This window comes from Ursus arctos, unplaced genomic scaffold (assembly GCF_023065955.2).
Source record: "Ursus arctos isolate Adak ecotype North America unplaced genomic scaffold, UrsArc2.0 scaffold_3, whole genome shotgun sequence".
Classification (NCBI taxonomy): domain Eukaryota; kingdom Metazoa; phylum Chordata; class Mammalia; order Carnivora; family Ursidae; genus Ursus; species Ursus arctos.
Window position 1 is genome coordinate 87927127 of NW_026622985.1, and position 14530 is coordinate 87941656.

At 37.4% G+C, this 14530-nt stretch overlaps 1 protein-coding gene across 2 annotated transcripts in view; it reads left to right on the forward strand.

The window, feature by feature from the left end:
• IFT56 (intraflagellar transport 56) overlaps positions 1-14530 on the forward strand; it is a 46382-nt gene that overhangs the window by 21739 nt on the left and 10113 nt on the right. For both annotated transcript variants that reach the window (XM_026511864.4, XM_044388629.3), the window contains 8 exons: positions 6024-6126; positions 7607-7662; positions 8763-8816; positions 9749-9812; positions 11297-11385; positions 11787-11870; positions 13166-13235; positions 14285-14391. In XM_026511864.4, the coding sequence (XP_026367649.1) occupies positions 6024-6126; positions 7607-7662; positions 8763-8816; positions 9749-9812; positions 11297-11385; positions 11787-11870; positions 13166-13235; positions 14285-14391 (627 nt within the window). The remainder of the gene's footprint in view (positions 1-6023; positions 6127-7606; positions 7663-8762; positions 8817-9748; positions 9813-11296; positions 11386-11786; positions 11871-13165; positions 13236-14284; positions 14392-14530) is intronic.

The following is a 14530-nucleotide window of genomic DNA, read 5'->3' on the forward strand; positions in this document are numbered from 1 at the left end:
TGAATGAAGGGAAATATTGCAACAAATACTTCTCTACTCCAAGTGAACTCCTCCTTGCTATGGAGGAGAGAAAATTAAGTTTCAGATATCAGGTCCTTTCCTCAAGGAAACCCCTACTGGGAGGGCAGTAATACATACATAACATTTAGAAAGAAGTGCAAGGCAGTGTAGGTCCAAGAGTCCATTCTGTTGGCAAAGACCAAGAAACATGCCTCCTTGTGGGTTACAGTAAACGGGAAGGATTTTCTGTTGAAAATCCAACTCGAGTTCGTCTTTGAAGGATGAGTGAGATTTAGAGGGTTCATTGAAGGCAAGGATATAGAGTTAGAACAAAAATGACATATGTGAAATGTGAGCAGGCTAAGCTTACTCGAACAGAAAGTGCACAGGAGCATAGTGAAAAGGAAAGTCTTAGTGAAGAAGGAAAGAGGTGGTTAGGGTTAAGACTGGACTATGATGGCCATTCATAAAAAAAAAATGTATCCATATTCAGGTTAAGTTTAATTGATTATACAATATTGTGGATACAGAGCAGCTGCTTTCAACTCAGACACCTGGGGACACTGGGAAAATTACATAATATTGCTGAGTTTCAGATCCCTCATCTGAAAATGGCATTAGTAGTAGCTACACCTTTTCCTTCTAATTTCTCTATTCCTTTTTTTAGCACCAATTCTGCTTAGACTCTCTCCTCCCCTTTAACTCTGATATCTGCTTGGTCACTTAATCCTATTGATTCTTTCTTGGCAAAGTCTTATATTTATTCCATTCCTTCTCTAATTCAGGCCTCCATCACAGATATAATTTTCTCTGGATAGTTTCTATTATGAGCTTCTGCCTCTTTTCACTTCTCATCTAGTTTATCAACTTAAATTTTTGTGGAGAATGATGTGTTAGAGATAGTACTCTGGAAATCAAGTTTGACGAGAGATCAAGACTGGAGAGTAGATTTAGGAGTTTCATAAGAGAATTGATAGCTACAGTCCTGACAACTAAACATGGAAGAAAGGATTAAAAACAGTGATAAATATAGTCCCAAGAGAGCATCTGTATTTAAGGAGCTGAAGGAAGGAGAATAACCAGATAAGAAAGGGGAGGTAGGAAAGATCACCTAGATAATGCAATGACATTTACAACTGCACATTTTAATCAGCTGGGAGGTTTTTAAAAATAATGATGCATGGGCTTCACCCCCCCCCCCCCCCCGAGATTCTTATTTAATGCTTGGGCTAGGCCTCAGCTATCAGTATTTTTCTTTTCTTTCTTTTTTTTTTTTTTAAGATTTTATTTATTTATTTGACAGAGATAGAGACAGCCAGCGAGAGAGGGAACACAGGCAGGGGGAGTGGGAAAGGAAGAAGCAGGCTCACAGAGGAGGAGCCTGATGTGGGGCTCGATCCCACAACGCTGGGATCACGCCCTGAGCCAAAGGCAGACGCTTAACTGCTGTGCCACCCAGGACCCCCTATCAGTATTTTTCTTAAAAGCTTCCCAGGTGGATAAAATGTACAGCCAGACTAAAGAACCACCATATGTATATATGACTAGAGGGGGTATATCAGCTAGTAAATAGAGATTAGCCTCAGAGAGTGGGATTAAAGAGGGAAGTGAGAGTATGAAATTGTCCTTTTTCTTTTTGTGATACTATATATTTTTTCCCAATGAACACATATTGTTTAAAACAAAGCCTAAATATAGTTTTTAGTTTTATAGTTTTTAGTTTAAAACAAAGTCTAAATATACTGAGCAATATAAATGGTTGTTCTGAGCATTGGCTTTTGCAGTCGGACTTGAGGTCAAAATCAAGCTACACCATGTACTAGCTATGGACCTTTGGGTGAGTCCCTTAGCATCATTGAGACTCAGTGTTCTCATATGTGCCATAGGGGAAATTACAGTACCTGCCTTATTTTCTCGTGAGGATTAAATGAGGTAATGTATGCAAGGTACTTTACATAGTATCTAGCATATGGTGAGTGTTTAGTAAATCATGCTTTCGTGGTCATGCTACCGCTATCAGCGTCCAAACTACAGACACATCAATGAGCAAGAGGACAGAAGAATCCATTGAATTGGTTAAAGGGGTTAATTCATGACTTGTGAGAGTAAGTTCACTAGTGTGCTGGGAATAGGAGTTAAGGAGTGAGAGATTAGTAAGGTTGAAGCAGTAAGCCACACACTTTTGAACTGTGGCATTGAAAGGAAGGAGAAAAACAGGGCACTATCCAGAGGGAACAATGGCACCAAGAGGAAGATTTTTCAAGACAGCAAAACCCTCACGTATATTTAAAGTTGAGAAGTAGGACCAGGACTAATGAAGATAGAATAATTAATATAGAAACAAGATCCAGGTCGAGTTAAAAGTTATGAGATCCATGGATTGGGAGAACAAACATTGTCAGAATGTCAGAATAGTACCCAAAGCAATCTACAGATTTAATGCAATCCCTATCAAACTACCAACAGCATTTTTCACAAAACTAGAAGAAATATTCCTAAATTTGTATGGAACTACAAGAGACCCCAAATAGCCAAAGCAATCTTGAAAAAGAAGAACAAAACTGGAGATACCACAATCCCAAATTTCAAGATACACTACAAAGCTGTAGTAATCAAAATACTGTGGTACTGGCATAAAAACAGACACATAAATCCACAGAACAGAACAGAGAACCCAGAAATAAACACACAATTATATGGTGAATTAATCTTCGACAAAGGAGGCAAGAATATAAAATGGGAAAAAGTCTCTTCAACAAATGGTGTTGGGCAAACTGGACAGCTACATGCAAAAGAATGAGACTGGACCACTTTCTTACAACATACACAAAAATAAACTCCAAATGGATTCAGAACCTAAATGTGAGACCTGAAACCATAAACATCCTCAGAGAAATCACAGGCATAATCTCTCTGACATCGGCCATAAAACATTTTTCTTGATATGTCTCCCGAGGCAAGCACAACAAAAGCAAAAATAAACTATTGGGACTACATCAAAATTAAAAACTTCTGCACAGCCAAGGAAACAGTCAACAAAAAGACAACCTATTGAATGGGAGAAGATATTTGCAAATGACATATCCAATAAGGGGTTAGTATCCAAAATGTATAAAGAACTTAAACAACTTGGGGCGCCTGGGTGGCTCAGTTGGTTAAATGTGTCTGGCTCTTGATCTCAGTTTGGGTTTTGCTCTCAGAGTTGTGCATTTAGTCCCTGCCTTGGGCTCCACACGGGGCATGGAGCCTACTTCAAAACAAAACAAAACAAAGAAAATTTCTACAGCTCAACAACAAAAAGCCCCAAATAATCTAATTAAAAATGGACAGAGGGGCGCCTGGGTGGCACAGTGGTTAAGCGTCTGCCTTCGGCTCAGGGCGTGATCCCGGCGTTCTGGGATCGAGCCCCACATCAGGCTCCTCCGCTAAGAGCCTGCTTCTTCCTCTCCCACTCCCCCTGCTTGTGTTCCCTCTCTCGCTGGCTGTCTCACTCTCTGTCAAATAAATAAATAAAATCTTTAAAAAAAAAAATGGGCAGAAGACATGAACAGACGTTCTCCAAAAAAGACGGACATACAGATGGCCAACAGACACATGAAAAGATGGTCAACATCGCTCATCATCAGGGAAATGCAAATCAAAACCACAATGAGATATCACCTCATGCCCGTCAGAATGGCTAAAATCAAAAACACAAGAAACAAGAAATGTTGGCAAGGGTGTGGAGAAAGAGGAACCCTTGTGAACTGTTGGTGGGAATGCAGACTGGTGCAGCCACTCTGGAAAACAGTAAGGAGGTTCCTCAAAAAATTAAAAATAGAATTACCATGTGATGCAGTAATTCCACTACTAGGTATTTGCCCAAAGAACATGAAAACACTAATGCAAAAATATGCATGCACCCCTATGTTTATTGCAGCATTATTTACAACAGCCAAATATGGAAGCAACCCAATGTCCATCGATAGATGAATGGATAAAGAAGAATGGATACAATGGATTCCAGTGGATACAATGGAATATTATTCACCCATAAAATCCAATGAAATCTTGCCATTTGGGACAGCATGGATGGATCTAGAGAGTATAATGCCAAGTGAAATAAGTCAGTTAGACAAAGACATACCATATGATTCCACTCATATGTGGAATTTAAGAAACAAAATAAAGAAAAAAAGAGACAAACCAAAAAACAGACTCTTACCTATAGAGAACAAACTGGTGGTTACCGAGGGGAGGTAGGTGGGGGAATGGGTGAAATAGGTGATGGGGATTTAGACTACATTTATCAAGATGAGCCCTGAGTAATATATAGAATTGTTGAATCACTATATTGCACACCTGAAACTAATATAACACTGTAAATTATATTGAAATTAATTTTTTAAAGTCATGAGATGAAGACGACAAGTAAAAGAATTAATCTCGGCAAAAGAAGGGAATATCTCATGGGGTGCCTGGGTGGCTCAGTCGTTGGGCGTCTGCCTTTGGCTCAGGGCGTGATCCCGGCGTTCTGGGATCCAGCCCCACATCAGGCTCCTCCACTATGAGCCTGCTTCTTCCTCTCCCACTCCCCCTGCTTGTGTTCCCTCTCTAGCTGGCTGTCTCACTCTCTGTCAAATAAATAAATAAAATCTTTAAAAAAAAAAAAAAGAAGGGAATATCTCAGACAAGGAAGAATCAAGAAAGGTGACCAAGTGGATATTTTTGAATTAGAAACGAGAGATTAGGGGCGCCTGGGTGGCTCAGTCATTAAGCATCTGCCTTCGGCTCAGGGCGTGATCCTGGCGTTCTGGGATCGAGCCCCGCATCAGGCTCCTCTGCTGGGAGCCTGCTTCTTCCTCTCCCTCTCCCCCTGCTTGTGTTCCCTCTCTCGCTGGCTGTCTCTCTCTCTGTCAAATAAATAAATAAAATCTTAAAAAAAAAATAAAAGAAAAGAAACGAGAGATTAGGTAGCTCATGTCTGATGGCCTTGATTTCTCTGTATTTATTTGTGAAACAACTTGCTACGTGCCAGACACTGCTAGGCTGTGGGTACACAACAGTGCACAGACCTGCTGTCCTGAATGGTATTTTATTTGATCTCTTCTCTATAGCATTTACTGTCATATGACAACATGCTTATGTGTTTGCTGTTTGAGGCTGTCTTCCCACTTGAGTGTAACAGGAGTTCCTGCTGTAACCCCAGTGCTTACTACAATCCCAGGCATATAGTAGGGGCTAATGAGTATTTACTGAGTTAATTAAAAATTACAACTATGTACCACACATTTAGCCCACTTTAACTCATTCAATCCTCATAATAATCCTGAAAGGTAGACATTATTAATTCCATTTCGAGATGAGGAAACAGGCTCAGAAAGGTTATATAAATTCCTTCGTGGAGTTTGTTCATTTGTTTGTTTTTAGAAAAAGAGAGAGAGAGAGTGAACTGGATGCTTGGGGCTCCTGGGTGGCTCAGTTTGTTAAGCCTCTGCCTTCGGATCAGGTAGTGGCCTCAGGGTCCTGGGATCAAGCCCTGCATTGGGCTCCCTGCTCAGCGGGGGGTCTGCTTCTCCCTCTTTTTCTTCCTTTGCCCCTAACCCTGCTTGTGCAGGCTCTCTCTCTCTCTCTCAGATAAATAAATAAAATCTTAAAAAAAAAAAAAAAGAATTGGCTGCCTAACAGACTGAGCCACCCAGGCACCCCCTTCATGGAGTTTTTGATACAGAATACCTGTCTCGAAAAAAGTTTTATTAATTTGGGTACTTTATGAGTTTTCTGCAGTTCTTATGAAGAGAAAAGGAAATGTATACAATAGGCTTATGCCTTTATTCTGTTTCTTACACTTATTATAATTTAGTTAACAGCTTTCTTTTCAATGAGGTCAAGGTGGTGTGTATACTGAGAGCTTCAAAAATATATTCATCCTTTCAAAGAATAACTGAGTACCCAGTTATAAGTGGCAACTCCTTAATTAAACATTTCCACCAATAAATACATTCATACTTATTGCTGTAATAACAGATTTTCTCTATCTGTAGGTGGTTTTCCGAGGAGGTGAAGGGGCTTTGCAGGTTTTGCCTCCCCTGGTTGATGTTATTCCTGAAGCTCGGTTAAACTTAGTGATTTACTACCTTCGTCAAGGTAAGAAAAATTGGTCTTGGTCTTGCTTATAATGAGATATTTTAGAGCATTTAACCTCTAATTGAACTACTTGCTTAACTTTTAAAATCCATAATACTTCCTAAAATATATTTACAACAGGTTCATAGGGGAGAACAAATTTATTGGTGCTTATTTGTTGTACCTTTTCTCTTTATCCTCTCTTTCCTCTTCTGTTGCTTCCAACCTTCTCCCATATTCTGGTTTTCTTTCTCTCTCTTATTTTTCTGTCTTCTGTTCCCTACCTGTTCTATTCCAGTTTTCCCACTGTTTTCCTTCCCCTTCCTTGTGGTTCTTTTTCTATGTATAATGCACATCCACATTTTCTTCAGGTTTTTTTTTTATCATCAACTATTTTTTATTTGCTCTAGTTGTCTGCCTTTCTGTTTCTTTGTACTTCCAGCTTCTTATGAGAAATATTATGATTCAAAGAGAATGTGATGTTTACTGCCCCTAAGTAAGGTTAAAATTGTTAGACACATGCCTAAGCAGTCTTTGCTCTAACAGTTCTGAGTACAGGATAGTAGCTGCCATGCGGTGGTGGTTGCACTCTGTCATGAGCTTTGGACTAACAGTGTGGGCCTTTTTAGGTGCATGGTAGAAACCAACCAGACAACATATTCCTCCTCGAGGAAAATGTAAGTGTTTATTAAAATAAGAACATGAACTTGCAAACAGTTCTATTTGATATGAAAGCACAAAGAAGTAGGCATTTGGACAAGAATTAAATATCTTATATATTTTAGAAATTATAAAAAATTTTTCAAATTAAGCAAACTAGTATAAACACCCAAAATGAACACCCAACATATTCATTCCAGATTCAACAATCTTCAAAATATTGCCATTCTTTCATCCATTCTCCCTGTCCCTTTTTACTCTGAAACGTCTTTTTTTTTTAAGATCTTATTTATTTATTTGACAGAGAGAGAGAGAAAGCACAAGTACGGGGGGCGGCAGGCAGAGGGAGAGGCAGAGGGAGAAGCAGGCTCCCCGGAGCCAATGCAGGGGTTGATCCCAGAACCCCGGGATCATGACCTGGTTGAAGGCAGAGGCTTAACCCACTGAGCCACCCAGGTGCCCCACTACCACTGAAACATCTTAAAGCAAATCCCAGACTTCATATCATTTCACTCCTACATACTTATTATATATTGCCTTTTTAAAAAAAACCAGTCGTTTTACTTATATAACTACAATGCCATTTTTATATAATACTCAGTCCATATTCTTAGCTTGAACATTTTTTTAGGTGCTTCATGACTTACAGGTTTCCTAAGATATTTGGTTATCTTTAGGATAATTACTCCACATTGAAGTTGATGGAGAGTTAGAGGACAGATGAAACAAATCATACTTCCCATGAATGTTTGAATGCTGAAGGATCTTACCTTTTCGGGACTATTTTAGAAGGGTTTGCTGGAATACAGACTAGTATAGCTACTTATTTCTTGTATTTCAGATGATGTACAAGAAGCTTATAACTTAATTAAGGATCTGGAACCTACTACTCCTCAGGTAATTGAAAATGTGTTACCATTTTACTAACCAACTTCTGTTGAAAGTAGAATTTCAGAAAGCTAGTGGGAAGGCATATTAGAGAAGATCCCAGCTTGTAGACTCTCGGAAAAGACCATATATGTTGATCTAGGAATGTCCTGTGAGACTTTCGATATGAGAATGAATAGTCTGGATTTTTTAATGTTTTTAAACTCCCTTATATGTGGTCATTTCCTCCAAAGGGTTGAGGCTTGAAAAAACTGAAATCTAGAGTTCTAATGGAACTAACAAGATATAGAAACTTATCTCACCAGTAGAATTGTAACTTGTCTTTCTCCCCTACTGGATTGTTAGCTCTTTGCAGTCAGGGCCTGTGTCAGTTTGTATTTCCAACACTGTGTGCAACTAAGCATGTAACAGACATTGCACTTACTGAATGAAAGACTGAAATGTTTCTAGACCCCATGAAATCTAAACAGATATATTTCTCAAGTGTATAAAAGTTTCAGCATCTTTTATACTGCTTTTTTAATGAGCCCTTTTAAATAAAAATAGTGCCTACATAAAAAATTTATAAAGCTGCTAAGGAAGATGTCTGTTAAAGAATAGAGCCAAGTCTGAAAGCGATAAAGGTGAGGCTCCAGGGCTCCAAAAGAGAGAATACCTTACAAATGGAGATCAGAGGATACTTTTTTTTTAGGAAAAGGATTATTAGCAAATAAAAGTTATTATATGATTAGAAAGGGAAAATAATGTATGTGATGTGGTCACAAAGAATGGCAGTGGCTAATAAAGTGATAAAAATTATTACATACATGTTTTATTGTTAATTTGTTCCATTGAGTTGAAATAAAACTTAATTTCTCGAGGTTTCCACTGAGTTTTTCTGCTTAAGATTGTGAATTTACAAATATGGTAAATTCTGTTATATGGACACTTTCCTGAAAAACAAATGAAAGTCTCCTAATTCTTTCATTCAAGCCAGGGATGGAACAGAGAAAAGTGACACTGGGTAACTTTTGATAATATATATAAAGCATTAAGTTGAAATTAATTTGAAAGAGATTTCATAGCTACACATTCTTTGGAAATTAATTAGTGTTATTCCATGTTGCCAGGAGTATATCCTCAAAGGAGTGGTCAGTGCGGCCCTTGGCCAGGAAATGGGTTCGGTGAGTATGAAGTCACTGGTAATCTATAGTTGCGGTTATAGTGTGTGGACGAGATCAAAATGAATGTTAAAGTTCTACCAACAAGTTCACAAATAGGCTCATCTGCAGTTCCTTTCCTTTCTCCATATCCCCCAACCCAGATTCCATTATAAAAAGAATTCGGTTATTTAAAGACCAAAAAAAAGAAAGCTTTAACTCTTAAGAGTTGCTGCTTCATCTTTTAACAGCCCAATTTTTAAGCAGCATTTATATCTAATAATAACTGCAAATCATTGCACAGCTTCATTCTTATTCTCAGTGAGTTTGTTTAACCTTGCACACCCCTGAGCTATAATTTTGGCATCTGTAAAATGGGGATAATTGTTTCTTTGGCAAAGACTTTTATAAACACCATAACTGTTTAAAATTAAGTTCTTATTCATCTGAATATGGCACATCAAGTTCTTTTGGGAACAAGCTGGATATAGGAATAAATATTTTTATCTCTAGCTCACTCTACAGTGCCTTAGGCACTGTACTGATAGGCAGTACATGGTTATTGAATAAGTGAATGAGTGTATTGAATTAATACTCCTTGTTATAACCGTGGCTCCTACCACAAGGTCTGAAGTGTGATAAAAGAGCAGTAAGTGTCTGTTGGATGTGTGAATGAATGACTAGATGAATGAGTTCATTTAATGAAGTTACTTTTAGGATAGAGTTTGGGGATTGGATTTTTTTCTTCTTTTTTTATCTGACCCACGGTAGGTTTTAATTTAGTTTCAGGTTATAATTCTCTAGTGCTTATGCTAATAAGAATTAGTTTGTTTGGGAGAGGATGTAAAACAAGGGTGTATGTTAAATCCTGGCACATATTTTAAAACCATAAAGTGTAATACAAATAAAGTATTTTCAGCTTCTATCAACTATCTCAGCTCTGCTTTGTTTTTCAGAGGGACCATATGAAAATTGCCCAGCAGTTCTTCCAGCTGGTGGGAGGGTCAGCGAGTGAGTGTGGTAGGTCTGAAATCAGTCCTCATTCACATGATTCATAATTGAAGTTGGTCATATATTGACTGGTGAAGTTTGAGTCTCTGTCCAGGGTTACATGTGTCAGGCTTGAAAGCAAAGTATCAAAGTATCAAGTAGGAAGTCCTGTGGGAGAGACATAGGAGAGAATATTGGATTAGCTTTTCTCAACATCTCAGATAAAGTGGGATGAGAGATTATATAAATAGAAGAGAATGAATGTAATCTTTAGTTCATGTGAGTTTTTAAAATTTGATTCTGTTTTTTATTTGAAATGTTAACTTCTATTGATTTTTCAAGAGCTCTTTATGTATTCAACTTTCATCATGTCATAGATATTTTTTCTGGTGGGTCATTTGCCTTTTAATTTTGCCTATGATATTTTTTCACGTGTAAAAAATTTAAATCTTATTGAAGTTTTATTTTTGTAATGATATTTTACATGGGTATCTAGCTTAGAAAGTGCTTTCGTACCCCCACAGTTATATAATATTTACTTATTTTCCCACCAGTAGTTTTGTTGCTTCATTTTTATTATTAAAATATTTACTTCATCAGTCAGGATTGAGTGTTAGATTTCAGAAAGGGCTATAAAAAGCACTAATAGTTAGCCGGTATGAACTGATATGGCTATTTGTACCAGTTGTCTAAGGCTAGCTTCTATTCTGATGGACAGTATTTGTGATGAACTAGTTGTTAAATATTTTTATCACCCCTGGATATTCATTTTCTTTCAGATGTTTCACCGAAACCATTTATTGAATAATATTTCTTTTCTTCATTTGATTCATTCATACAACAAAAATTTATTAAAGTGTTGGGGGTATAGTAGTAAACAAAACAAGTTCTCCATCCTTGTAAAGCATACGGTCTAGTGGGACAGACAATAAACACAATAAAGAAAGAGATTATATAGTATATCTGTGATAAGTGCTATGGGGGAAAAATTGAACAGAGCAAGAACGAATAGGAGTGCAAGTGGCAAGGGTGGGGGCTATACTAATTCTCTACTATCTCAAACAGAAATCCGGTAACAGACAGAAGGTTGGTCAGGATCAGGACCAGATGATTCCATGGCAAATTATTTCTCCATTTGAGATTGGAAGTGCTAGATGAGTGTCTTAGATGAGTGATGATGGAGACTAAGCCACGTTAGTTGAATGTGCACGTGTCAGAGTTGATGACAGACTCAAAGCCTGGGAAAAACATCTGAGGAGTACTGTAGCCTGCAGGGTGTGTGTTCATTCTGGAGTCTGTGAGTTAGCCCCAAGAGAGACTATTGGTCACTCTCAAGTACTGTGACCTCCATTATGCTGAGGTTTTGTCCACTGAATAGAAGCTATAATTTCAGAATCTGAAAAGATGTCTTGGAATACATTCCTATCTCTAAATTATAAAGTAACTTAAATTTCAGCTAAAGAGAACTTTCAGTTTCATGAATATACCTGATTTCTTTTCCCATTCCCTTTCAGATACAATACCTGGGAGGCAGTGCATGGCTTCCTGTTTCTTTCTGCTTAAGCAATTTGATGATGTCTTGATTTACCTCAACTCATTTAAGGTCAGTATAGAATTTTCTAGATGAGTTTGTCTACAAAATACTATATATAATGTGTCAGAAGTAAGATACTTCTAGAGGGACACCTGGGTGGCTCAGTTGGTTAAGCGTTTGTCTTATGATCCCAGGGTCCTGGGATCGAGTCTCACATCTGGCTCTCTGTTCAGTGGGGAGTCTGCTTCTCCCTCTGCCTGCCACTCCCCCTGCTTTGTGTGCTCTCTCTCTCTCTGATAAATAAATAAAATCTTTTTAAAAAAGATACTTTTAGAGATGGCCCTTTTACTACAGTGGCATTGATGGTGTCAGCTAATTTCTTAAAATTATTTTTGAGTTTATCTAGTATAACCGATATGTTATATTCGTATGTTATACTCAATGTGACCTATTCTTGGGATATTTTTCAGAGTTACTTCTACAATGATGACATCTTTAACTTTAATTATGCCCAAGCCAAAGCTGCAACAGGCAATACCAGTGAGGGTGAAGAGGTGGGTACATGCTTTTGATGCATTCAAATGATTCTATTTAAAAACATTGTTATCTTTAACTTTTCGAGGAACCTCCATACTATTTTCCAGAGTGAAACAAAATAGATGAACATAGGGGAAAGAAAAAAAAGAGTGAGGCAAACTATAAAACAGACTCTTAACTATAAAGAACGAACTGGGGGTTGCTGGAGGGGAGGGATGAGGGATGGGCTAAACGGGTGATGGGGATTATGGAATGCACTTGGGCTGGGCATTGGGTGTTGTATGTTAACTGTTGAATCACTAAATTCTACATCTGAAAGTAATATTACACTATATGTTAGCTAACTGGAATTTAAATAAAAATTTGAAAAGGCATAATAAAAATAAAAACATTGTTATCTTTTTCTCACTGAAATAAAATGTTCAGGGACAAAGGATTATGAAAGGTTCCTTTGTTCTTAGGTTACATTAAAAGGTACAATGTAAATAGACATATAGATTTTATAACCATATTATTGTTTTCCTTTTTCTGCTATACTTTATAAAAGCATAACATATGTCGAGAAAAATATCCAAATCAAAGTATATAGCTTGATGAATTTTTAAAGTGAACGTAGCCAAATAATCAGTACTCAGATCATGAAACAGTATTACCTTAACCCCATAAAAACCCCCTCATCGCCTTATTTGAGTTCGTCCCTTTCTCCCAAGGCTAACCACTATTTTTTACTTCAACCTTCATAGACTGATTTGCCTGAATCATTCAAAGCAATTCAGTTGAATTATTCAATTCAATTTTGTTATTATTTACCAAATTGTTCCACTTGTTTTAATTCAAATTCTAATTATTTTCTGCCTTCCGTTATGTCTTCTTTGTGAGTTATTTTAAAATGTGTGTCATAATTTTCAAATATGTGTATTCTTTCCCAAGCTATTTCCTTTTGATTTCTAACTTAATCATATTGTGGTCATCCAGTGTGCTCTGTATTACACCAGTCCTTCAAAATTTGTTGAGACTTACTTTACTGTCCAGTAACATGGTCATGTGTCCTTGAACAAAATAGGTGTTATGTGGTTGTAATTATTCTGTTCAAATCTTCTATATCCTTACCAAATTTCTTCAGTCAGCTTGTGATATCAATAACTGAGAGAAGTGTGTCAACATCACCATAGTTTTGTCCTTTCCTTAGCACCCTGTAGAGAATTTGACCGTCTGTAAGGCTACACTAAGTATTAATCTAAGGCAAGCCGATATGGTATTTTTACCACAAAAATAGCTTCGTGTTTATTCCTTTTCTTTCCTCTTCTTGCAGGTTTTCCTTTTAATCCAAAGTGAGAAGATGAAAAATGATTACATTTACCTCAGTTGGTTAGCTCGGTGCTGTGAGTTTTCTTTTAAATGTTACAGAGGAATCCTCTTTTTCTTCTCTGTTGCATAATCTTCTGGATGGAAATTACAGTGAACATTTCTAATTATGTTTCATAGAATGAGTAAACACTGAAATTAAGCATCATTAATGCTACTGAGTGTAAGGGTGGTACTGAACATGTATTACATATGTTTACCTTGTGATTAGTTCCACCATACAATGTTGACCTAGCATGAACAGTCCTGAAAGATGCCAAGTTTTTCCATCAGCCCTGTTAAAGTTTCCAGAATCTCAGTTTACAGGGTTCTTTGTTAAATGATATTATTATGCTAATTTTACCTTTTCATTATGATGCAGGCCTGAAAAGTAATAAAATGTCAAAAGCATAAGATTTTTTTTTTTTTTAAAGATTTTATTTATTTATTTGATAGAGATAGAGACAGCCAGCGAGAGAGGGAACACAAGCAGGGGGAGTGGGAGAGGAAGAAGCCGGCTCATAGTGGAGGAGCCTGATGTGGGGCTCGATCCCGTAACGCCGGGATCACGCCCTGAGCCGAAGGCAGACACTTAACCACTGTGCCACCCAGGCGCCCCGCATAAGATTTTTTAATATTATATAGCCTATAACCTCTGTCTGTCTGTCTCTCCCCCTTCATTATCTTTTCTTGCTCCTTTTTTTCCACCTGGATTTAAAATGTTCACAGAGTTCTTAAAGTCATGGGAAAATTTCAGCAATCAGATGTTCTAAAGTGAGGCTGAAACTATATAAATAGGATTGAATGAATGATACATGACTTTTAAGCAGATGAGCAAAGTGGGAACTACTGGAAATGAACCCAATCTAAAAAGATATAATTATGTGACTTCTAACTTAAGTATTTTACATATGGTATAGTTCTGATGGAGAACCAGCTTAATGTTAACATTGCAAACTTTCTGCATAGGAGCTGTTTACCATTTCTTTGTCTGTTTGGAACATAGAACCAAATCCAAAGAATAGCAAGATGCAGAATTGTATTTCCTATATATTTAAGAGGCAAAAAGCTTTGCTTCTTTTTGTAGATATCATGAACAAGAAACCAAGACTAGCCTGGGAACTTTATCTCAAGATGGAAACCTCTGGCGAGTCCTTTAGCCTCTTACAGCTCATTGCTAATGACTGCTACAAGGTGAGTCTGAGTGAGATCTAAAGGGAAAACTGAAGATCAGTTTCATGTACTACACTGATTAATTTTTAGGGAGAGGTGTCCTAGAGATTAAATGGCCGTTGGTAAGAGGATTCACATAGAACTATCAGAAATGTCATCC